The sequence below is a fragment of the Halichoeres trimaculatus genome, unplaced genomic scaffold, assembly GCF_033239565.1.
Source record: "Halichoeres trimaculatus isolate MK-OKI-2021-1 unplaced genomic scaffold, fHalTri1.1 fHalTri1_scaffold_2, whole genome shotgun sequence".
Taxonomy (NCBI): domain Eukaryota; kingdom Metazoa; phylum Chordata; class Actinopteri; order Labriformes; family Labridae; genus Halichoeres; species Halichoeres trimaculatus.
The window spans coordinates 22635900-22661576 of NW_027437180.1; the positions used below are offsets into that span (position 1 = coordinate 22635900).

General features: G+C 40.8%; 1 protein-coding gene across 3 annotated transcripts in view; it reads right to left on the minus strand.

Annotated features, from left to right (window-relative positions):
• LOC141810286 (protein sidekick-1-like) overlaps positions 1-25677 on the minus strand; it is a 255916-nt gene that overhangs the window by 139988 nt on the left and 90251 nt on the right. For all 3 annotated transcript variants that reach the window (XM_074697693.1, XM_074697702.1, XM_074697686.1), the window contains 3 exons: positions 5567-5723; positions 3263-3369; positions 2234-2381 (listed from right to left, as the gene is read on the minus strand). In XM_074697693.1, the coding sequence (XP_074553794.1) occupies positions 2234-2381; positions 3263-3369; positions 5567-5723 (412 nt within the window). The remainder of the gene's footprint in view (positions 1-2233; positions 2382-3262; positions 3370-5566; positions 5724-25677) is intronic.

Below are 25677 nucleotides of genomic sequence, written 5' to 3' on the forward strand. Positions count from 1 at the left end.
CTAAAATTATTTAATAACCTTGTAGATTAGACATGAAAAGACTGAATTCATTGAAAACTCCATTTCATCCACCCTTGATAATAGCTTAAATCTATTGTACGGATGTCTAATGAAAGGGGTCAGTTATCTAAATGGCTTATTATTCATAACAATTGCTCTGCAAGGATTAAAAAGAACTTTTGTGCTTCCAGAGCACGCTAATTAATAAACCACTGAGGGATAAGAACTGTAAAATTAAAATTTTATCTCAAGCGGTGTTTTGTACCACTTAGTACCAGTGAGGGAGCATAAGTTGTGTGAAAGCTCAAGAGAGACAAAGGAGAAATGGAGAACTACAAAGCTGTGCAGTAGACCTGCAACCCTCAGTAATAATGTTTAGGGTTTTAACTTTTCATATACTGCCATACCAGTATGTTGCTGATGTGCTGTAACAATAGAGGGCACATTCTGACGTGACTATGCTGCTGCACTACCTGCACAACTTTCTAACGTCACATATCAACTGTGTTCCCTTATCACTCATTGTTACAAGAAATATTGGGTTACTATTAATAAAGACTAAAAAGCAGGAAGCAATGATGGACAAGACAGGGTATATGCTGATATCCTGAGGTTAAATTCAATACCTTTTTAAGACTTTTTAAAAAACCTTTCAAAAAGTCTTAAAACCTTATCGTGACAATAAGCTGTTGTAAACATCCAATCTTTGACAGTTGTAGTTTGCATTTTGACATAAATTAGGTAAACTGAGAAGCAAAAAAGCTTGAAAGAATAAATGAAACTAAAGGCAGGTTAATTGACATTAACATTCTCACGAAAAGTAACAGTGGTTATTCAAGGCCAACTTGCAGAAAAATAACAAGAATTTTATATCATCATTGTCAAATTTTAGGACGTGCTTAAGATTGTGTGATTTGCTTTCCATCAGCGCTACATACGGACTGCTAATAAACTACTGTAAAAACATAGTTAGAGTTAGTTGTCACATTAGCCTACGGATATGTTGGGCTGCTAGCGCTACACATAGCTGGTGCCTCACAAAATTACAACTTTGCTTGTTGTCACGTCTCAAACAACAGCTCTATGTAACTGTATTGATAAATACCTTATCTCATCGCGTTGTATTCAGTAAAAAGGTGATTTCAAAAAAGAAAATTTGTTCCAAAACAGCTGAGAATAGGGGAAGCTTTCTCTAAATCGTAGAAATCCAAGATCTCAGGTCATCAAAAGTCTGAGAAATTTTCTCAGGAGGCTCGAGAAACTCTCATGATCTAGTGGGAAATATTTTGAGATGCTAAAGGTTTTTCTAGATCCTCACGCTGGTCTGTGATGAGTGTGACGAGCAGAGTGATCGTCGTATCACCAGGTGTGGTTATTTTTGAAGGTTCAGACCCTAAACACATTTTCCAACCAGATGGACTTTTACCGTGGCAGATATTTGAAACTGTCTGTCTTTGGAGTCAAAGCTTGAACACCAATAAAATTTAATACCACATAACATTAGGGTTAAGACTTTTTAATACTTTTTAAGGGCCTTAATTTTCCCACAGCTGATTTATCAACTTTTAATACTTTTTAAGACCCCACGGACACCCTGCAAGAAGAACATGTGGCCAGAAGAGGAGTGGTGTCTTCTTTTTGGAAGATTTTTGGACACAAAATAGTTGAAATAGATCAAAAAACAAATTATTGTAAAACAGGCCAAATGTTTTTTCTCTACAGTTGTCTGGTTCAGGGGCTGTCATCTTTTATGAGCCTAGGTGAAACAGGGCAGAACAAAATTGAGGAGGTATTAGCTAGAGGCACGGCTTACAACAATAAATGTAAGTAAATGCCTCCACAGTTGTTTTCTGTCTCTTCTGTCCCGCTACACCTGTGCTCACAGAAGAAGAAGGAGAAGACACCACTCCTCTCTTTTCCACTTTGCCACTTTTTCTAATTCTCAGCCCATCTCACCCCCTCCCAGCTGTTTAACAAAACTACAGCTCACAAGGTATACTCAGAATGCCTTTGTTAATTTCAACATTGCAATTAATGCAACCATGAGTGAGGAGGATATATGGTACAGCTTCAACAGTGTGTGCGCTTAATCAATAAGAGATTTGATGTTGAATAGATGTTCAGTGGCCAATGCTTAACAAGAGATAAACCGCAACACAGCCTCAGTATTAAAAAAAAAATAACAGAGAAGAAAATCTTTTCTCATACTGTCGAACACAAAAAAGACACTTACATTCTGTTGTTAGGGACTATCTTGTTTCCATCTTTGTACCATGTGACCAGGGGTCTGGGGAAGGAAGCAAGGGGAGGCTGGTTGATGATAGCTGCTCGCCCCTGAGTCACTGTCTTCCTCTGCTCATTAGCTGAGAAGTTCCCTAAAACTGGAGATAAAAGGGAGGAGGAGATAAAGGGGTTACAGAGCACAGATACTGATTTATTAAATTTGCTTCAGCCAGCAAAAGTATAAGAGAAAACCATAAAATTAAAAAAAGGGAGCATCAAGGCCTTTCACATTAGAGATTGGCTCTAGAATACTTATTTCTGTTCTCATGAGTTATTTGATTGAAGGAGTTTGTTCACAAAACCCCTCCACTCGCAGTGGGAGGTTCTGACACACTGTTGTTTGCGCGCTAATCAGTAACAAGCTGGCTATGTCAGCAACATGATAGTGGCTGACAGATTCTCAGAGCTTCTCTGTATTTGAACTGCATGACACCGTTTCTTTTCCATAGCCACTTCAGACCTGATTGTCAGTTTGTAAGCTAGTAAGCTCAGTCCTTAACAAAAAAGTTACAACAAAGACTTACGGTAATTGTTTGAAAGCTTCCATTACCAGGTCAGCCAGGTGAGGGCTGCTTATTATCAGCTAACAATGTCTATTCATACTGAGAGGATTTCACAGTTTTACTGTTAAAACTGGGCCATTCTACACACACTATCAATTCATGGTTGCTTTTTGGGTTCATTGTGGGCTCAGGTTTAAATATTTTAGTGGTGGTATGATTTTCATCTATTGGGATACAATTTTATAAAAAAAACTGAAAATCAGGTCAGAGAATTTCCAGCATATTCTCAGGACCTTTATCTACTCTACATTTAGTACAAAGAAAAATGAACAGACAATTTCTGACTGCAAATGGAGTTGGTTGAATTTTTGTGTCTCTAAAATGCAGCTGGGTACTTTTTATTCCAAAAATAACAGCATGAGTAAAAATGAAAACTTTCTAGTTTTCTGTAATAATGTGAACACGTCAATACTTACAAGCCACCTGCACCTCTGTTCTCCTCTGTATGACCGCTCCCATCCGGTTCCTCACCATACACTGATACAGACCAGCATCAGTCCTTTTCAGAGAGGGCACAAACAACCTAGAGGTGGAGAAACACAATTAAAGCCAGGTGATTACAGTGAATTTCATCGGGGAGCTCCATATAAACACCATTAAAAGTAAAGAGGGGCAGTTTTTAGAGCCACATTTGGGGAACAGAGGGACAGAAGGTAAAGAAGGCGGAGGTCTGTTTGGCCATATGTGTGCCCTCTTGTGTACTTCACTTAATAGCCTTTCTGAGATAATGCATTAGGCCCAAGGTTTTCAAACTTCCCCGACGACAGAAGGAAAGGTGGAGTGGTGCATTTGTGCAGTATTTGTGTGCAAATGTTTGTGTGACATCTTTTCGACTGTGTGTATGTTTTTTTTTTCTCTCTCTCTGAAAGGGGTTGTTAATGGGGCTTTAATGGACTGTGCTTCACTAATGGGAAGCTTGGCATTCGATCTAGGTTGGTGCCATGCTGGATAAACACACAAATGCATACACACACATGCACACAAACTGGATAGACACAGTAAAACTGGACATCGCTTTGGGGCTCATTATGAATACCAGGACGGCCAAGTATTTAACTCTCAGGCTGTCTGAAGATGCTGCCAACACACACAAACACACGCACACACACACACACACGACTACACATGCAATTCCATTTGAATCAGGGCTGACACATTACACAGCAGCTCTCATCCCAAAACAGATTTTCAAATTGGACACTTTCTAACACACCATTTCTCTCTATTTTTCCGTTATTCACTGCTTTTTTTTTTTTTTTCCTTAAATTGGAGAGTGTGTCGTGCCTGTCACGGCATGTTTTTATAATCCCACCCAGTTTTCATTTCTGTTTGTCAGATAACACTTAGTTCACTGTGACAGGTCCAAATAAGAGCAATCACTCCTCAGTAATTTCTCTGACACAGTCTCAACCATGCGTGTAAAGCCAAATTCCACTCATGATTCAAGATAAGAACAATTTCAGACAGGTTTTACGGTGAGACTGGAGGATTTTTACAGACCATGATGTGAATACAACAAATATGAGCGAAGGCAAGATATTTCACATTTCTTCAAATGTAATAGGATGTAAAAAAGGGCACAATGTGAGTATCCACAAAGTCACCTTTTGTTTGTGAAGTAATATAAAACATTCTCTGAATTTTCCTCGTCTGTGGTGTCTGTGCTGAATGAGAAAGCAGGAGGAGCATGTCGGTACATTTTCACCCTTAAAAAGGCAGCGTGAAATGAACATTAGAGCTTTGCCTTCAAAGCAATCTTTGCAGAAAATAACTTGATGTTTGCCAAATATATTCTAAAGTTGAAGGCCATGCAGTGTCCTTATCAACAAATAAAACACGATCTGTGTGTACCACAAGTATGTCGAGAGCTGGTTATGTTGCACATCAGTGTATAAAAAAGTACAAAGCTTCAGATGCTGAGCTTATGCTAATGAAGGAATACTTCTTTAACATAATTCATTTAAAGTTATTTTTCACTCGTTTTACTTCTACAGAAATGGAACACGCTGCATTTTTGAACCACTTTCTTTTGAGCCTAACAGACGGACAGAACAAACTGTAGTTAGAGCCATTAACACTTTGATTCACTTCTCTACCTGGCTTCGCTTCACTAAATGTGGAAAAAAGTAATCCAGATGGTAACACATTCACACACACTCTGCCAACTCAGCACAGCCTCGGCGTCACCAAACTAAAGCAGCCAGAATGCTGAGAGCGGTCCAGTACTGCACAATGCCTCCTGGCTGGAACAAAGACTGCCTACTACTGGCTCAACCTCTCCATCTCTCAGTGTGCATGTCTGCCCAAGATTCCTTCCAGTTTTGAAGGATATGAAAAACTATTTTGTTTCACAGCTGCAGTTTTCCCTGGGTGATCTAATAAGCTTTTACCAAGCAACACATGAACAGAGGGAGGGAGAGGAGCCCGGACATATTGATTGGCTCTCCTCTTCTTTGCCCAGACTATACATATTTATGCTCCTAATGTAATTATTAATCTCACTTTGGCTGGACTGTCTACATGTTCTGACCTTCTCTAAACACACTCCATCACAAAGTACCAGCTGCTCTTCTACACTAGAGGCATGACAGAATATCAGGAAGGATCCCAGAAAAAAGACAGGAAGGAAAAGTGGGAAAGAGGGGGAGTGGATATAGAGCCAACAGCATGCTCCATGACAACACACTGACACAAAAAGCCAGCAGTGGATACTAACTGACCTGTACTCTGGCGTCCACTCTGTGATGTTGCTGCTGTTCAGAGTCCAACGATACTGCAGAGGCCAGCTGCCTCCAGCCAGGCAGGTCAGCACCAGTCTGTTTCCCTCCAACACCACCTGCTGCCCCAGTCCACCTCCTCTCAGGTAGGGAGCCACCTCTGTCAGATGGAGAAGGGGGAAAATGTGTTATTTCGTTATATGCAATGGTCTACATTTGTTCTGCTCGGACAGTGGAGCAAATTTCATCTGTTTTCATCCACCACAAAAAAAGAATTCCATTTTTGTTCATTCTTATCTTTTGGTAGCACGTTTGGAAGAGAGAAAACTTTGACAGTCTAATGTAGACCTGGATTCTGCCGCTTAAAACAGGTACAGGCTGGAACCTGGAAAGTCTTTAGTAACATAGGCAGGTGCCATTAAGGAAAATGTCAAGTTAGATATAAAACTTAAAAAAAGACATCTGCATCAAAGCAGCAACGAAAATAAATATTACTGCAATAGTAGTACTCAGCTTATTTATATGCACTGTGCTTTTCTCCTGCTCCAGCAGCCAAAACTCTGACTTTTTCACCTTTCTCCCGCTCTCATTTCAACCATCATTAGCAAGGAGTATTTTTAAACAGGATGTGTGTGTGTGTGTGTGTGTGTGTGTGTGTGTGTGTGTGTGTGTGTGTGTGTGTGTGTGTGTGTGTGTGTGTGGTGTGTGTGTGTGTGTGTGTGTGTGTGTGTGTTTGTGAGTGTGTGTGTGTGTGTGTGTGTGTGTGTGTGTGTGTGTGTGTGTGTGTGTGTGGGACAGAGAGAGCAGACCAAAATCTGACAAGCCTCATCTAACAGGATTTAGCAGGACTTTCTCTGGAGACTCACCACTCCATTAGAAAGGTCTGTCAAAGCATTCCTGTACCTCTCTTCCGGGATACTCCGGTCATAAAACTGTCACACACACACTTATTTATTCTAAGTTTCCTTTCAAAAAGTCTCCTGTAAAGTGTCAAAGCCTCACCTGCTCCTTTATGCAAGACAATATAGCTTTAGTTGCTGAAGATTCAGACTTATCCATAACACTCTTCATGACAAATGATTGTCCCAGATGCACTGTTTGATGTTTAACAATCTCACTTTATGACATGACGATGAAATTACACATAAAAGTGCAGCCTAAGGGAAAATGATTGTGGGTCATATGTATGCTACAACTGTCACCACGCAGACACAGCAGCAGCACATGCATGACGACATGCATCATTGTGTCACTGTGCCTGAATTTCCCAGCAGTGATGCGCATCAACGGTCCAGAAAAGCAGCAATTCTATCACAGTTATCTCCTGGAATGAAAAGCCGCTGCTTCACTGTCTCCATAAAGCATCTGCTGCACAATGCTGGCAACAGCTGCAGTGCATCCCGGCACTGTAGGCTTTTCATAAAAAGAAAGGTCAAACTCTACTTTGCTGTCACTTGAAATCCACACGCATGAGGAGTCAACAGGCTCACCTGGCTGAAATGTAACCATGGCTTTTTATCACAGGAGTGCTGTTTCCTTCAATCAGAATATTGAGTATCATTACTTTGAGTACCCACAAAGGAGCCGGGTGTGATGGTCCGGGCTTTCAGTTGTGTTTGAGTTTTTCTGGGTTTTAGATTTTCTTGTATGTCTTGAGTTTCTTGGTTATTCTTTGAAGAAGAAGAAGCATTACAACATATGCACTCGCACACATGGGAGCAGACAAAGTTCTCACTCGCACGAGGGATGGAACGGTTCCAATGAAACATGAAAAATCTGATAGAATGAGGAGGTCATTTAAAGCTTTATTAAAGCGGAGTGAAACATTGCTAGTTTCAACACACCAACTCCTTAGTAAGGAAAGTCACTATTGGCTGTCTCAGAAGTCACTAAAAGTCACCAAATGACGCTGCTGTCTAATTTGCATAATAATCCATTTGCATGTGTTGTCATGGACTGTAGGAGAGAGAAACAACGTGGAAGGGACAGAAAGCAGGTGAAACACAACATCATAAATATTTTTAGAACTAAAAATTAACTTTCTTCTGTCCATTCTTGCTATTCTTATGTCAAAATATCAACCCTGGTCCTTTATCTAGGCTGGGGACCAGCAGAAGTGACCATAATGAGACACACACTTGCGTGATTTATTTGAATGCAGTTGTCTGCTCTGGAGCAGCAGGAGGAGACTGCTGTGAATGAGGATGACTGTCTATCTGTGTTGTGGATAGAGGAGGGACTCACACACTGGCCATTGAGGAGATCAAAACATGCTTTAAAGTGATACTCCAGGATGGAACAAGTTGGGTCCTATCACAAGGTTTAGAGCAGAAATTACCCCTACAGCAGTGTTTTTGTGCAGCAGAAGCCCAGAGCGCTCACACCAAACACCCCCTTCCTGCTTGTCTGCCGGTTTTCTCTGCACTCAGACGGGGCCATTTTTTACGTGACCAAAAACACAAATAAACGGACTCCCACCGAAAAAGTCTGATATCGGTCTGCATTCACACTTTATTTAGAGAATTTTCAGCGCGTTACTTTCACACAAAAACACAGCTGAATAAGGCTCTAGTTCTCATCGTGTTGTAAAACGGCGCTACCTCTGCTGCAGAGCCACAGCTGGCTACGAGGCGCTCGTCGCTTAGTGTATCAGTCCATGCGCTGCGTGCCAGATACAAACAAACGCAGGTAGTCTGCCAGGACGAAGAGACACGATGAGAACAAGAGCCTTGTTTATAGGGATGTCCCGATATTACATTTTCAGTTCCGATATGATACCGACGCTGCAGCATTGAGTATTGGCCGATACCGATATTTATCCGATACGGTATCAGCATTAAACATGCATACTTTTATTACTTATTTTGTAGTATGTCTGACATAGAAAATGATTGATTAAGTGATATTATTCAAACAAAGAACAGTAGTCAGCAACAGTAGGTATTAGGAAAAACTGACCCATTTATTATTAACCAATGGGTAACAGAAATTTTAACATTAAACATAAAAAATACTAGTAATTGAATAAAATGAAGAATAAATTAGAAGACTCAGAAAATAACCTAAATAAATCAAACAAAAACAGCAGGAGCGGAGTCTGGAATAGACTGCTTATATCGGAGTGCTGATATCGGACATTTTCGATGCATTCCGATTCGATACTGATATTTGTTTTTTTGCTGATATCAGACCGATATCCGATATTAATATCGGACTGGGACACCTCTACTTATTTAGCGGTGTTTTTGAGTGAAAGTAACGCGCTGAAAATTCTCTAAATAAAGCGTGAATGCCGACCGATATCAGATTTTTTCGGTGGGAGTCCGTTTATTTGTGTTTTGGTCAAGTAAAAAATGTCCCTGTCTGAGTGCAGAGGAAACCGTGTGAAAAGCAGGGAGGGGGTGTTTGGTGCGAGCGCGCTGGGCTTCTGCTGCACCAAAAACACTGCTGTAGGGGTAATTTCTGCCCTAAACCTTGTGATACCCAACTTGTTCCATCCTGGAGTATCACTTTAACTTCAGATTCTCCAAACTCGAGAAAAGTTGCAAGAATTGTTGTCTTTAAAAAAGCTTGCCAGAGGGGTCTGAAAAGTCATTAAGTGTAGCAACAAAGTCTCCAAGTTGGCAACACTCAGTCACGGTTTTATCCTCCACTTTCCTACCCCCATCATCAAAGTTCACACTAGATCTAAAATGCTCCCAGACAGCAGAATGACACATCGCTACAGGTACACCCTCTAACTCTGTCTCCTCTGCTCGTCATGGAAAACCAAACGGTTCCGATTTTTTTCAGAAACTGTTCCATCCCTTACTCGCACACACAGAAAAAAGGGTCACATATGCTTTCTTTTTGGTCGCAGTCTTGAGCCATAAGGAGTGAGACAAGAAATCCATACAATGTGGAAAAGTAGTGTGCTTTAAAATGATCACATATCATGTTACTAAAGAAATAAACTCCATTTCAACCATCATCACTACTTTCATGGCTTGTCATGGGTCAGTGTTCTTCAGTCCACCCATATACCGTAAAAGAATGGATGTCCACTTGCTCGGCTCGAAGTGAAGTCTCCACAAAAACTGCTTCCCCTGGTGGCTGGCTGCAGTATAGGTTTAAAAATCCGTCTTTCCAGCCATTCCAGATGGGCTGTGGTCAAAATTTAAAAAATTATTAAACCTCATAGAAATGTTTCTCACGTCCGATTTTTGTGGTGATTTGAAGATATTATTTGGCTGTCTTGTATCCAAGTCCTCTTTTTTCTGAAGCGTTTCGTTTTCATTAGGTATACGAGGTTAAAAATAAAGCTTTAAGTAACATTTAATGATGATTGATAGCTGCCGTTCTCGTGTACTTTTTTCTGGGATTGTAAAATATGCCGGAAGGTAGAGTCAGGAAGTGATTAGACACTTGAAAGAAAAAAAAATATATTATTTTTGTCACCCAGCTCCACTCAGATTCTCCCAGAATCCCTCATCGTCTCTACTGCGCAGACTCTGGCTCCAAACTGCCACAATGGTGGCGCCTGAGACGGCGGTATTTTGGCTTCAAAACCGTACAGTGATAAATGGCTGACCATGCTGTCCACTCTATCTACAGTCTATGAGTCCACCATATATCATGATCTATCTTTAAAGGATGTATCATGTCCATTCCATTCTATATAGCATCAAGTAACAAAGACAGAAGATGGATTAAGTTACATAGGTGAAGTAAAAAAGCTTCCTGTTCTACAGCATTACTCTGATAAACCACACTCTCTGCCTTAAAAGGTTCAAATGTTATCAAGCTGAGTCGTGGCTGTGTAAAAAAATTCTATCCCATCTTTAACTCTTGGCTCAGGTGTCAGACCTGGCTCACCGATACTCCGCATAGAGCCATCAAGGCCAAAAAGTCTGTCCACAGCAGCTGGCTGCAGGACCTGTCAGCATGTGTTGCTGCCTGGATCGACATAACAAAACTCAGCATGTGTGGAGTGTGGAGTAAAATGAAGCTAGAGGGAGGGGATGTGAGGGCTTGAAGACAATGATATATTTTCAACCCATCTAACATCATCACACACACACACACACACGCACACACGCACACTCAGACGGGGCAGGCTTATCTGCTGCTACAGTATGGAAAGACAGGCCCATAACTCCCCGGCAGTTTTACTTTCTCTCTTTTTTCCTGTCATCTCAATCTTCTCCTCTCCCTCCTTTTTCAGTTCTGTTGTTCCTCCACCACATCTCCATTTCCTTCAACATTCCCTTATTCCCTATGGATGACTTAAGGCCATCTTTTTCTCCTCTTCTCTTCCCCCTCTTTCCACTGTTTCACTCTCTCCTTTCTCCTTCTCTGTTAAATTGATAGCAGCCTGCATCATCCACAAGTAAAAGGGAAGTGTGTGTGTGTGTGTGTGTGTGTGTGTGTGTGTGTGTGTGTGTGTGTGTGTGTGTGTGTGTGTGTGTGTGTGTGTGTGTGTGAGACTGAGTGTGAAAAAGCAGTGGGGTGATCAAGAGGGTGTGCAAATCAGGTTTTAGTTGGAATATTCCTTCTCTAGGGTGGATGGCTGGCAATGCAGACTCCAACGTCATACTGCTGACCAGTGCTATAACTCACTCCTGCCTGCCGGTGAGAGTGAAAGTGTGTGTGTCAGTGAGAGGGAGAGAGTGTGTGTGTGTGTGTGTGTAAAGCATGAGCAGGAGTGACTCAGTCCTGATAGCCTGCCAAATACGGCCCTCAATTGTAAAGGCTGGTGCTTTGTAGATACTGTACAAATGGCAGGAAGTCGGTGTTTTTACCTGCTCTGGTTCATTCCCACCTTCTACCACGTCTTACATCATGCTTCCTCCAGCCTCCAGTTCCCACTGTCCCCACTCAAGTCCTTTGCCCTTTAATCCTGTCCTCTACTTTAAAGATAGAGTCCATTAGGAGCTACATTTCCAGGCATATCTGAGGGTTCCAGATCTGAAAGGAACAAGGTCAGCTAACAGCATGTTCCCCTCACTCATACGGTTCATCTCTTTCTCTTCCCTCCGTCTGTCTCTCTGTCACTCAATGTCAACGCCTGCTTCTCTCCACTCTCACAGTCTTCTTCTTATCACAAGACATACTGCCCAGCCACCTGTCTGCCTATCAAAACCAACCCTTTCTTGGTTCATCTCTCTATTTCTTGTTGCACCCTGGTCCATCTCTGTCAAAGCGTAAGGCAGCTCAAGGTCTTTGTTTTTCTGTCGCCCTGAGATGAGTGTGGCCCGAGAGAGAGCTTGACCTCTGAGTGTGACAGGAGAGTCGAAGGGCAACACATAATTGCACACTTTCTTCCAGATGCAACATGTAGGTCTTCGCTCAGAGGCCTTGTGAAGTAGGCAGATCCTTTAGAGGAATTCAATTTGCTGTAGAGATGAGCTTGAGAGGATAAAGGGACAGGAGGAGAAGAGAAGGGGAGCAGGGTTGCAGCTCCAGGATTGATTGTCCACTACGATCCCACCCTCCCTTGTCTCTGCTGTCTCTCTGTACTCAGGCACTGATTGGACGTGTGGCAGAAAATAGCCCTCTGAATGACTTGTTCTTTACAAATGGGCCATCAGTCATCGTTATTCTTACATTGTGCTGCACTAAACCTCCCAGAATGAATCAGAGTACGGCTGCAACAGCAGCAGTGAGATGAATTTGTCTGCTTGGACATAAGGTCCAGGTGCTGTCTAATGATAACAACAAGCAAGTTTTTTTTTTCATTTCATATGTTGGAGGTTTGAAATTTGCCCAATTTGGTTAAAGTGGTCGGAAAACCTGCAGGTGGTCTGTTTTTCTTTTTTATACACAGAGGAAACCCTGTGGTGTGAATGTTTCTCAGAAAGCCAACAAGAGTGAGAGGATACAACTTTTTGAGCTGTGGATCTCATTCTAGCAGCGGCCAATTAATAAGTGTGTTTCTGTGTGTGTGTGTGTGTTCATAGTGGTTTGAGTGTGTGTTTCAGGTCAGAATTAGGGGTCGCTCGAGCCAGAAAAATCACTTTATCTTCATCGAGTTGAACCCCCCACTGTGAGGCAGGGCTGGCAGAGCTGATGAGAGGCTATGAATACTGATGCACCGATAGCATGACTCTTTCTCTCACTCACACACACACACACATTCTAACCCAGCTTTTTCATGAGGTTGGAAAACTAAATCAGACTCTTTTATTGCCAGTAATTTCTTTTATGAATAAGCGGGTAAAAGTTGCAAGGCTAAGCAGTTTTTGTTTCCGGGGTAAGAGCAGTCTATTTGATTATGGTGTGCAAATGAGTTCTGTTCCTTTTTAATCTAATAAGTCTGCCAGCACTTGTTTCAACAGGCGTTTAAAAACACTTAATTGGACTGACATTGTGTGAGGCTAGAGGAAGAATTATGGGATGAGCTTTTGGCGTGTTGCTACCAATTGGAAAGCCTGGGTCAAAAAAAGGCTAATGAAATGAACAATATTTAACAGAGAGGGTTGAGAAATTAGATTCCTTTGCCACTTTGCCCCATACTGTTTAGTTTGGTGGAGTTCAAATGGATCCAAATTTTGTTCAAAAAGGGGCTGCAAGCTTTTTGTCCTCTTACACAAAGTGTGCACCGATCATACCGTAGAGGTAATGTTTTAATAGGAGCATTAAGCAGCAACCTCTGGTCTTTAAATATGAGGCAATGTGGCGCTAAAACCTGCACTTCTTTGCGTATCTGCTTGGGACTGGCCTCAGAAATACTGGAAACAATAAACACACCAAATAAAGACATTTTCACAGAGAAAATAAACATTTTAACAGCCTGGTTCAAAAATGTCTCCCATCTAAATGGCTAATTTATCTGACAGCACGCACTGTATGGGTTTTTTTTCTGATTGGCAGTTTAGAAGATTTTAAGATGATGAGTGTACCCAATCGGAGGCACAGCTCAGTTGTTTGACAGAAGAAGGGATGTTAGTGTGGAGGGTCAAAACTAGAGCTGAAACGATTCCTCGAATGATTAGAGGTACTCAATTACAAAAATTACTCGAGCAATTTTCTCCGCCTCGAGGAATTGTTTAATTTTTAAAAAGATCAAAGAGTGGTATTTCAAATAGAGCTGAGGCCATATTAAGAGAGTTTTCAGACCCCTCAAGCTAACTCTTATACAAAATAGCAACTAGCAACAAATCTAGCTTCTTTTCTGGAGTTAGGAGACTAATGGGTCATTCTACGAAATGGGTGCCATTTGGGTTCGCAGCATTTGATGAGATGTACAAGGCACAAAAAATGTGTCAAAGTGTGTTTACAAATTTTGGAGCTACCAAAGCAAGTGCTCTTTTTGACATGCTGTATCAGAAAATTCTATTTCTTAAAGAGAAAAATTTTCATTTGAAAAATAACTGCTCTTTAACTAAACAAAAATGTATTTTATCAGATTACTCGATTAATCAATGGGATTTTCAGTAGAATACTCGAATACTAAAATATTCGATAGCTGCAGCCCTAGTCAAAACCCTACACCATTTCCAATATGGCCCCTGTTGACGATTTGATTGAAAAGTCTTTTTCAAAAACAGACTGGTGACGTCCCAGAGTCTACGTCCATGTATCAAAGTTTATGACAGAGACCGATACCTTTAGAAACATAGATTCTTTATAAAGCAAAATGAGCCAAACAAGGCAAGTCATTTATATCAGTATTAGAGGTGCAAGGCCAGTAGGAAAAAGTTGGAAGAAAAATCACATTTATGTGTGTATTTATGATATTTGTACAAATGCATTAATCAGGGATTTTTCAAAGCATCTAATTACCTTGTCTTTTTGAACTGTTTACTTTTGAATCAATCAAGGTTGAAAAACAGAAAATAGCGAAAATTTGGCATAATTGTTTAGCTGTCTGCAGAGTCTGTGGCTAACATGAGCAGAGTGAGTACCTCTAGCCTTGACATACACATGCCTGAGCTGGTTATGAGTTAGTAATGAGTCAGTTTAACCAGACATACAACTTTATTTCTGGTTCCCAAAATACTGACAAATTTTGTCGTGCTGTGAGATGCTTTCTTTCATCTGTGCCTATTTACATCCCAGTGGTAGAGCATTATAGCATTTCAGCAATAGCAGTTCATAGAGATATAGCTCCACCTTTTATGTACAGCACTTTGTTTCATCTGTGATTGTCTAAAAAGTGCTTTATAAATAAAGTTAAGTTGAGTTGAACTAGTGGAGGCAGACTGTGCTTCAGTTTGGACAAAACATAAGACAGGTATTTCTGTACTACGACTTTCATCATAAAAATATTAACAACTGTTTAACTGGTGAGTAATTCTGGATCCTACTCGTGAGGGAGTCTATCTGCATCCAACTCAGTTTATACATCTGCACCAGCTTCTTTTAGTATATACATATATATATATATATATATATATATATATATATATATATATATATATATATATATATATATATATATATATATATATATATATTTATATATATATTTATATATATATATATATATATATATATATATATATATTTATATATATAAATATATATATATATATATATATATATATATATATATATATATATTTAGTCAGTGCTTAACAACTGCTGGTCTCTGGGTAGGAAGATTTAATAACTGTAACTAATCTACATGAGAGCAAATGATCTTTTTTCACCAAAAGAAAGTGTTTTTTAATAATGACAATTAAGGACATAAAAAAGGCAAGCCAAATTTATGCAGCATATTTTAAGAGAAGAAACCGCTTTGTTGCTATTTTTGGATGAAACTTTGGACTAAGAAATCTGCAGTGGTCTCAAACCCTGCAGAGAGCTGTAGGGGAGAAAACTACACAAGGGTGAGAGGAATTTCATCTGTGCTATCACTCTGACCTGAAACCTGATGATGTAGATTAAAATACAATTCTCTCTCAAGGCACACTGCAGTGGACTTTTTGTGTTAAATCATTTGTTCGGCTAAGTGGTGATGACAGTCCCATTTCTTACTTTCAAAGGGCAAACATACCTTAAGATAACACTAGTGAGAAAAATAGGCAGAGTCTGGATCGAAAGCCTAACGAATGGACTCATTAAACCCAGACAGAGTGTGATTTTATCTCCTGAGTGTCAACACCAATGGGTCCAGACTGATATGGGATCAGTACATCCTGGACTGGTCAGCTCTGGCTCCAGGAATCTACTGAGCTTAGGAGATAACGTTCAGCACAAAACACGTCCTGCCTTTGATGATGATAAATCAAAGCGGCTCTCATGGTAACCCACCAGTTTGCAGCTAACCCACTGATCTCAAAAGGGCCTGCCTAAGCTCAGAGCAGGATCAAGCTGAATGGTGCCAACAGGATTGTAAATGTGGGATGCAGATCATGAAGGTGAACTCATATCTTTTTGTGTTAGGTTTACCTGTGCTGTGCAGAACTTAAAAACATCAGAAAGTAAAGGGAGTGGCTGGTGTTCACAACGTGTTCTCACCCCAATTCTGTGTCCTTCCTCCAGCTGCGTTGTGATGTTAATGGCGCCTAGCATGGCTAGCTTCATGGAATTTTCCACATGTGCCCTGGTACATTCGTGTTTCTTAATTTTCTCTGAAAATGTTTCATGTCTTTTACCTCTATAACAGTCCATGCCCTATCCGTGCCACATGTTTTAAAAAGTAAACACAGAAAGCAAAAAAAAGTGCATCTACACGGCTACATCCAGTTAGCCAAGCTTTTCTTGAATACTAGTTGCGTGAAAATTCTCTGATGTAGCTTTTACCTTTTTTTACTCACAAGTTGGATGTTAATGTCTGGATGATCCAGTCTAGTTTCCTTAATCCACTTTTTTTCATTGAAGCTTCTTCTCTAAAAGGAATTTTGAAGAAGGGATTGTACGGAATTGTTTGCGGTGTCAGCGTCCATCATTGTTATTTCTATCAGACTTCAACCACCAGCACCGGCACTAGCCGAACTAACCCAGTGGGCATTTTCAGAAGCGCACTTCAGAGATTATTTCCAACGAGGCTGATTGGCCAAATTCACATTAATTTGCACTTATCTTGCCCTAGCAACAGTCTGTTGCTGGTTATTTGTCACTGTCTTATAGGTGCTTTTTCCAGCGCCCATAAGACAGAGAGGTAGAGACGGGTAGCCTTAAGCTTGTTTCACACTGGGTTAAGAATTGTCCAACACATTATTAAAAAGGAAGGATAGTTGGGACCCATCGTCTTTGAGGAAGAAATGTGTCCAGAAAAAAACGTGAATGGTTAAACGTTTGGTGAAATCAAATCGAAGAAAAGCAACAGTAGAACTCAGGGCTATGTTTAATAGTGAAAGTAAGAGCATTTCCACACACACTGTTGGGATTGGGACTAAACAGCTGTGTAGCCTTAAGAAAACCACTAACCAGGGAGGCTAACCAGAAAAAAGGCTTCAATTTGCTAGGGAGCATAAAGATTGGACTCTGGAGCAATGAAAGAAGGTCATGTGGTCTGGTGAGTCCAGATTTACCATGTTCCAGAGTGATGGGCGCATCAGGGTAAGAAGAGAGGCAGATGAAGTGATCACCCATCATGCCTAGTGCCTACTATTCAAGCCTGTGGGGGCAGTGCTATGATCTGGGGTTGCTGCAGTTGGTCAGGTCTAGGTTCAGCAACAGTCTGTTCTCAAAGAATGAGGTCAGCTGACTACCTGAAAAAACTGAATGTCCAGGTTATTCCATCAATGGATTATTTCTTCCCTGATGGCATGGGCATATCCCAAGGTGACAATGCCAGGATTCATCTGGCTTGAATTGTAAAAGAGTGGTTCAGGGAGCATGAGACATCATTTTCACACATGGATTGGCCTCCACAGAGTCCAGACCTTAACCACATTGAGAATCTTTGGGATGTGCTGGAGAAAGTTTTGCACAGCGGTCAGACACCACTATGATAAATGCAAGATCTGGGTGAAAAATCAATGTAACACTGGATGGAAATAAATCTTGCGACATTGCAGAAGCTTTTCGAAACAATGCCACAGCAAATGTGTGCAGTAATCAAAGTAAAAGGCGGTCCAACAAAATATTAAAATGCGTGACCTTTTTTTGGTGGCAACTTTTTTTTTGGCCAGGCAGTGTCTTTGCAAACAGTGTCTTTAACTGGCCAGCACAGAGAGTCATGAAGTTCCTCTACTGCAGGATTGAATCAGAAATAACTGAGTGACAACTTGGGTAACATTCATTCTTAAATATATCTAAGTTTAACTTGATTTCAAACTAGTGCTGCACGATTATCGCAATCGCAATCGCAATGTCAGCACATGCAATTACGTAATCACAAAAGAGGTGGGATTGTGCAATTATTTATAAAAAGTGTAAAAAAAATGAGCGTGTTTGTGTGAGTGATGTGTGTGTGTCTGTGTGTGTGTGTGTGTGTGTGTGTGTGTGTGTGTGTGTGTGTGTGTGTGTGACTGAGTAAGAGAGCGAGGGTGAGATGACTAATCAGTCACTGTTTCAACAGGTCATGTGACTACCTGCCCCCCCTGGTACGGCAGTTTAATCAGACAAGATGGAGCACGAAGAAGTAAGTGAGGCGCTCAAGGCAAAAAGAAACTCTACCTCTGTTATTTGGTGTTATTTTGGTTACCAGTTGAATGACACAGCAAAAAGATGTAATTTTCAAAACATGCAAAGCAAAAGAGGCATAAATGTGCTATTTTGAATACAAACAAAACAGTACTGTTGTGCTGTACATTGTTGTTTGTATACAGTAAGTTTGGATGTTTTAAGAAATATTACACAATTAAAATCCTCAGTAATCCATCTCTGCTTTTTTCTTGATTTTTCTCCATGATAACCAAGCAAGTCTGTAGACTCATGACACAACTTTTTTTATTAAATCACAAGCACAATTGCAATCCCAATATTGTCCACCTAATCGCCAATCCCACCTTTTCCCCAAATCGTGCAGCAATATTCTAAACCTACTTTTGGTGCAGAAAAAACAGCACATTGTTACAGACCATATGACTAAGGCCCTCTGTCACAACCATGAGTAACTCAGGGACTTATGTTGTGGACACAAAGGGTCATGGGAGTGCAGGTCCTTGAAGGGGGACGTAGGAAACAGCACTGCAATGGAGGATTAAGGTTAAATACAGCAGGGTGGAAGGGAAGATCCAAGGGGTTGGGTGGAGGTTGTAATCAGGTGGAAGAAACTGTGATCAGTGACATTTAAAAGGTGGGCCACACTGCAGGGCACATCTGCTCGGAAACACACACACAATCAAGCACACACAAACAGCTGTCAGCTTCTATCTTCTGATGAACAGACATACAGACGAGGAGGGAGCAGAATAAATATATCGTCCTTACACACCCACAGCCTCTTATTGTTGTGTAGAAAGTTGTGTGCTCAGGTGACTGTGAAACTCCTCCGTTCTTTTGAATGACAAACACACAGACAATAATTACTCCCAGTGTTTTACTGTCAATGCTTTCTTTTTATCCCCTAGACACCCCTCCTCTGCTTTGCCTCTTCCTGAGTACTTACATCCCCTCATTAAAACAGCAGGTAGAAAACAATCACACACAAACACACACACACACACAGTATCAATCAGTGATGAGTGCCTGGCTCGCTCTAAAAAAGGATGATGAAAGAGGACAGTGAGGGGTGGTGTGCGTGCCATCATGCCACGCTGGATGGGGGGCAACACCAGTTGGTCCCTGGACCTGTCGAACACAATCACTACACCACCTTCAAATCACAGCCACTGGGCTTCACAGGCACACAGGAACACACACACACACTCACATATACACACGACCCAGATCTACACTGATATCGAGAGACTTCCCAAACACGACTGCATTCAGACATGATGTGATAGTCTGACAACATGACTTCAGGCTGTATATCAAGACACACTGATCACACGCACAGAAAACCACGCATGCAGAAACAGACTGATACAGAAATGTGAAGTGCCCCTGAGTCCAATCAGACCTCTGAGAAAGTAGATCACACTGTCTAATAACCTCCCTGTTTCCTTCTCATTCTCACTTCAACTCCCTCTGGCTCTCACACATAGATTTTAATCATTATCCATATCTTTTCTCACCTCTTCACCTTTCATAGAGGATATCAGACTTTAAGAGAGTTTGAAAGCTACATTTTTGTCTGGCTGTCCTTCACCAAAGCGCAGGTCTTCTCTTGTGAGCCTACGTGCGGTGCATGCGCTCGACACCTCTCCCCACACCTCTCTGTGTAAGCCATCATCTCCCCTGACAGCTGCCACTGTCCTGACCTTGGGCATTGTGGGCTACGTGGTCTGGAAGTGATTGACAAATCGTTTCCTTTCATTCATTATTGAAGGTGGGGATCAAAAACGCTGCGCCCAGGATATCACCGTAACACCGCAGCAGATCTGAGAGGAAAAAAGGAAGGGGCAGGGGTGTTGGTAGAAGGTCATAAGGTCAAAAGAGAGCAGGTGTGAAGAAAGGGTGAGGGAGCAGGAGTGTTTTGGTGGATAAAGGAAAAGGAGACCATCCTTAAAAGCTGCAAATCTTTTTTGTTTCGCTTTACGTGGTTTATTTTTATGCTTGAATTAGTTCCAATCCCCTTAGGCTCAGTCTGTCCAGACCTGGGCTCAAGACAAGCTTGAAAGTTCTATAAATATTTTCCAGGAGAGAATTACAGGGAGGAAGGTGATACTGCTACCTCCACTGATCCTGCCTGTTGTGATTAATTCTGTGGAACCTGGATGCTTTAAATAAAACCCCATGTAATTCACACATTCATGTCACATGCCAGTCAATACAGATGAAAATGTTAGAGATCATGAAATATGGGAGGGAAACATTGGGCTTTATAAGGTGTCACAATATGGCCAGCAAGAGATGATGTTTTTTTACTGTGGAGGCTTTTGATTGACTTCAAAACACTGGGTTGTTTTCAAGCCTTTTCGTTAAACAAGATCATACAAATGATCATAAGTGACTTTAATGCTTCTAGTTTGATTTTAAAAAGTGGATTTACCACAGTGGTTTTCAGTCAAGGAACAAACTGGTTTCGTAAATAAAGCAAACATAGAAGTTCAAAAAGCTACAGTTCTTCACCCATGCACTGCAGGTTGGCGACAAAAGCCGAGACTCTTTAGAAAAGACTTGACTTTTTACAGAAGACACATTTTTACAGTTTCTTACAATAAATGGTTTTGGTCTCTTGTTGGTAATAACTGTGCAGTAGAAGTCTACAATAGTTGGATATGACAGTATATCCTCATCTTGACAGGTGGCTCAGTGGTAAAGTCAGTGCCTCTCAATCAGCAGGTTGAGGGTTTGATTCCAGCTGCTGCTCTTACCCACAGTGGTTTACAAGCCTGATGTTGATTGACAAGCTCCACCAGACCCCGCCTCCCACTGCCAAAAAACATAATTCACCTCTATAGACGCTGTAAACTCTTGAAATCAAATCCATAGACAGATTAACTCAATCTCTGCCATTAACATCTATAGACATCAATTGCAACAATGTAGTTAATATGATATTGACTGATTATTTATTTTGAAATATATTGATTATTGCAGTTTCGCTGTAATGTGATACTATCGACATTGTAGGCCAGGTATATCATTTCATTGTCATCAGTAATTCCCACACCTTTTGTACAGGGGTGATCTTTTTTTCTAGGGCTTTCACTTTAACATGTTCATTAGATTAATTAATTATAGCACAAATTAATGCATTAAAAAAATTAATGTGATTAACTCATTCGCTGCCAGCAATTTTTAAGCACATCTTAAACAATCTTTCAAGACCCAAATAGTATTCTTTTCAATGACCATGTAAACACCAAAACTACCTAAGAAGAGGGGACTCTCTTTTTTATGTCTCTCTTCCTTTCTTTGATAAAAAATAAAAAGATCTCTCATCCAACGTGCACACCGCTATCACCCACAGTGGTTTACAAACATGATTTTGATTGACAAGCTCTGCCAGACCCCGCCTCCCCCCACTGAAAAACATAATTTACTTTTACAGACGCAGAAAATGGTTGCACAACTTCAATGGCGCAAACACAGACATTTCAATATTGGCCAGTTGGAATAAATGTGGATTTACAAATGTTTTCTTCTTTATGTATTCATTTGATTAGTCATGCACTAAAATTTTGTAATGTCTTGAATTCAAATTCTTCATTTGGAGACCTTAAGCAGATATGAGATTAGAATGCGATTAATCAGATTAAACCAGATTAATTAATTAAAAATCCTTTAATTAATGAGATTACTTTTTTTATTCCCTGGACAACCCTATTTTTGTTCATAAATCATCTGTTTTGAATATAACAAGGCCTATAAACATTAGGGCAGCTGTGCTGCTTATCAAGGTAGCTAAGCTTTGGTTTCCACTTATTCTCTATGCGGCCTTCTGACTTGTCCTTGTCCATTGAGGTTGAGTCAATAATGTCACTGTGACTGAGACCACAATCATGTCTGATTAAGTTCATAATTTTAATGCAAAAAGAATCTGAGAGACAGAGAGAATTTATGTCAGCTCAATGAGTGAATCAGATCTTTTATCATGGGCACGAAAAATTTCTGTTTTTGTAAACACAGGAGTGGGCAAACACAGCGTACCTCTACACCTGAAAAGGCGATCATTACTGACAGTCTGACATCTCCCCACAAAGGAAATATATCTGTGGAATCAAGCCCACTGGGAAACACTTGCGTCAGTGCTGGCGATAAGTTATTTATGCTCTGTTCATTTGTACTGATGCCAAAAATATTCAGCAAGAATCAAGCATTTGTCTCCAGTGTCCTTCCTCAACACGCACTCTGAACTATGTCCCACAGTCTTCACTGTTTCATCTTCTTTTCCTGTCTTCTTTCTAATCAGCCTTCATCCATCTCCACCAACCTCTGCCCTGTACTCCTCTCCAGCCTCTTTTTATCTCCACCTAGTAAGATTGATTTTTAAAGCGGCTATTCAAAAGAAGCATGTTATAAAGTAGGTTATGCCACTTATCTGTATCTGCAGAGCCATTTAGGACCTCAGGTTTTCTTTACCTCCCTTTCTAGTATGTTCACCAGTTTAATCCCTCGTATCTCCTGTTTCAGGTATTTTCAAGGCACCTTACGTTTGTATCTTGACTATGTACAAGTCCATATGCACTGTCAACGCAAATGTATGTGTGTGCAATGTCTGGTTGTTTACTCCCGTGCTTCCTCCTTGCAACAGCGGCAACATCTGCCACCACCTGCAACAGACACTCCCTTGTCTCCTGCGCTCTACCACCTTCCATCCATCCCTCCCTCCCTCCCTCCTTGCTCTGACAAGGGCAGAAAAGTGACACACTGTTTGAAGGGCAGACTCCATTTCTGTAAGCATTCCCCTTTTCACAGAATCAAATTAATTCAATAACACTGAAAATGTCCTTGCTAAGATACAGAATGATTTTCTTCTCTGACTGTTCACTTGAAGCCACAAATGTGAAAGCTCGTGCACATAAATAGATGCACCACAGAAGGTCAGCCGCAAACCTAAACCTTGCACAGATGTTTCCAGTAACAGCAAACCAGTCAGTTGGTAATGACTAAAGAAGCAAAGACAGAGAAGTGTGTGAGGACTATTGTGCTCATTATTTGCAGAATAATTCATTGCTTAGCTTTTCAATTTCCCAGCATGTCGGTGAGCTGATGGAGTGGATATTTTCAGGTCTCTTTAAACAGACGCTCGCGAGGGTGGTTAACAGAGACGCTCGTTGAAAATATCTTTAATTATCTTGCTGTCACAAATACATTTTCAGACGGACTTGAGCTGTGTTTGTTTGCAATATCTTATTTTATTTTTTCATTTCAGAGAAAATAAAAAAAAATAATAGTAGAAGCTGTCCCAATTTAATAAGCTGGCTGGTGGGAGAGTCAGTCACTGCTTTGTCTTAGTTTTCATTGCTGTAGTTCCTTTAGTGACAGACACACCACATCAGTTTGAGTTTCAAGTCAGGTAGAAAACTACTAATGTTGGGTATCAGAGCAGCATAAACATGCAGGGATTGATTCCAGCAGGGAACACAGGATTTTTCAGGGGTTTCTGAACACATTCTTTTACCATGCTCAAGGGAGAACACTTTAAGAGTGCCCACAAAGACAGGAGGAAACATGATGCAAAGAGACAGGACAAGTCATTCAAACTCTGCATAACCTGAATTCACGTCACGCTAGACACACTGAGACTCTGTGTGTCCCTCAACACACATCGGTGAGTCACCGGACAGAAATAAGACTGACAAAATTGAACCACAGTGAGGCATGTTGAGTCGTTCATCTCCAGTTGTCGTTACGTTGCAGCTCAATTTTTTATTAATAATCTGTCTTAAATCCAAAAGGAAGAGGCTGTTGTCCCCTAATGAATAAAAATAAAGTGAACAAAAGTAGTGAGACTCCGTATATGTCAGAGCATCTTTTACAGGAGCGTAACCACAGACTCAACTTACTTGACCTATCTCAAACATGAAAAAAATGACTGGACACTGGTTTGGCTCAGTTGGTAGAGCAGGCGCCCCATGTACAGAGAATACAGCCCATGATTTGGCGCATGTCACCCACCCTCTCTTTTCTTTTCTCCAAAGCTTCCCTGCCTAATAAAGGCAAAACATCCAAAATATAACCTTTAAAACAGAAACAGAAGAAGATTCAAAAAACTACAATTACAAGAAGTCTTCTTGAAATAGCCCAAATCTCTGAAGCACTCGCATATTTCAGGACGTAACAAAAGGGAGGACTTCGGAGCAGGAGCTTCATGAAAGCAACTTTACTCATCCTTTATATCCAAGGTCTGTTGATCTACAGGTTAAAAGTGCAAGGAGATACTGTTGAGTACCCACACACCACCTCTTGCTTCACTCACTTCATCAAAGCCCTTTTACTGTTCTCTTATTCCTCCTTGAGTTTTTCCATCTCTCTTTCATCTAAGCGTCCTGCCCTGCCATCTCCATCTCACCCTTGGTCTCACCTTAGTCTCATTCTTTCCCTGCCATGCTGTCATCCCGCCAAGGCCAATGATGAAGTGTTCAATCACCCCACCCCCACACAGTCAGCACTTTTATTCATGCCCTGATTCATTCTAATCTCTTTTGCTTTTTCTTTTTTCTTTTTATTATACAGACCCTTCAGTAAACTGTATGATGTTAGCCAGCGTCATCGATGATGAAAGAGAATACAGATTTCTCTGAATATGCGAGTGTTACTGACGTACAAATGGATGATTTTACAGGACTGCCTCAAGTGAAATGGCTAGACAGACCTACCTGAAGAGTGTATGGTGTAAACAAACTGGAGAACAAGTCAATAGAAATGCCAGCCATTGATTGTACATGGAAGGGACAGTGTGGTTTTGCCTTTTACCATTGTATGGTTTTCGAAGCCAAAATACTCCGTTAGAGGCGCCGCCACTGTTCAGGCAGAGTCTGCGCAGTAGAGAATCTGTGCGGAGCTGGATGGCTTAAAAAAAAAAAATTCTGTCAAAAGGCTTGTCTCTTTTCTGGTGTGCGCCACAGCCCCCATGTAGAAATACTTCAGCTTCAAACCGAATGAGCAAGGTGAAGCCATCAACACAGATGAGCCAGTGTGCAGCAACAAAAACAGGCAACACAACAAACTTGCATGCCCACCTTAAACACAACCACCTGATGCAGTTTTCCCAGCTGGGGAAGAAACCGAACCTGCAGATGCATAGCCTTCATCCGGACAGTCAACACTCCATAAGATGTTTGATCCACAAAGTAAATACAAACGGGCGCAAGTGCAAAAAAACGAGGACAGAAAGTGTATTCTGAACGCTTAAAAACAAAACAGCTGGTCTGTTTATAGTTTGGGATGAAGCTGATGAGGCTGATAAAGCCTCATTAATGAAAGGTGAAACGTTTTCACAAACTCTGAACAGTTCAGTGGCCTCGGTTTGGAGGGTTTAGAATAACTATGACCTGAATGAGTGAGAATATACATGGACACAGGATGTGTAGTTTGCTACATCACACAAGAAATGCTGTCCTTTAATACTGTTTTTATTTGAGAGCAATTTTTGACTAAAAGCCCATTCCATTTTTTATTTTTTTAGGATACTAGAAAGTTATTTATATTCTAGTTCCAGAAGAAAATACTTATGAGAAATACAT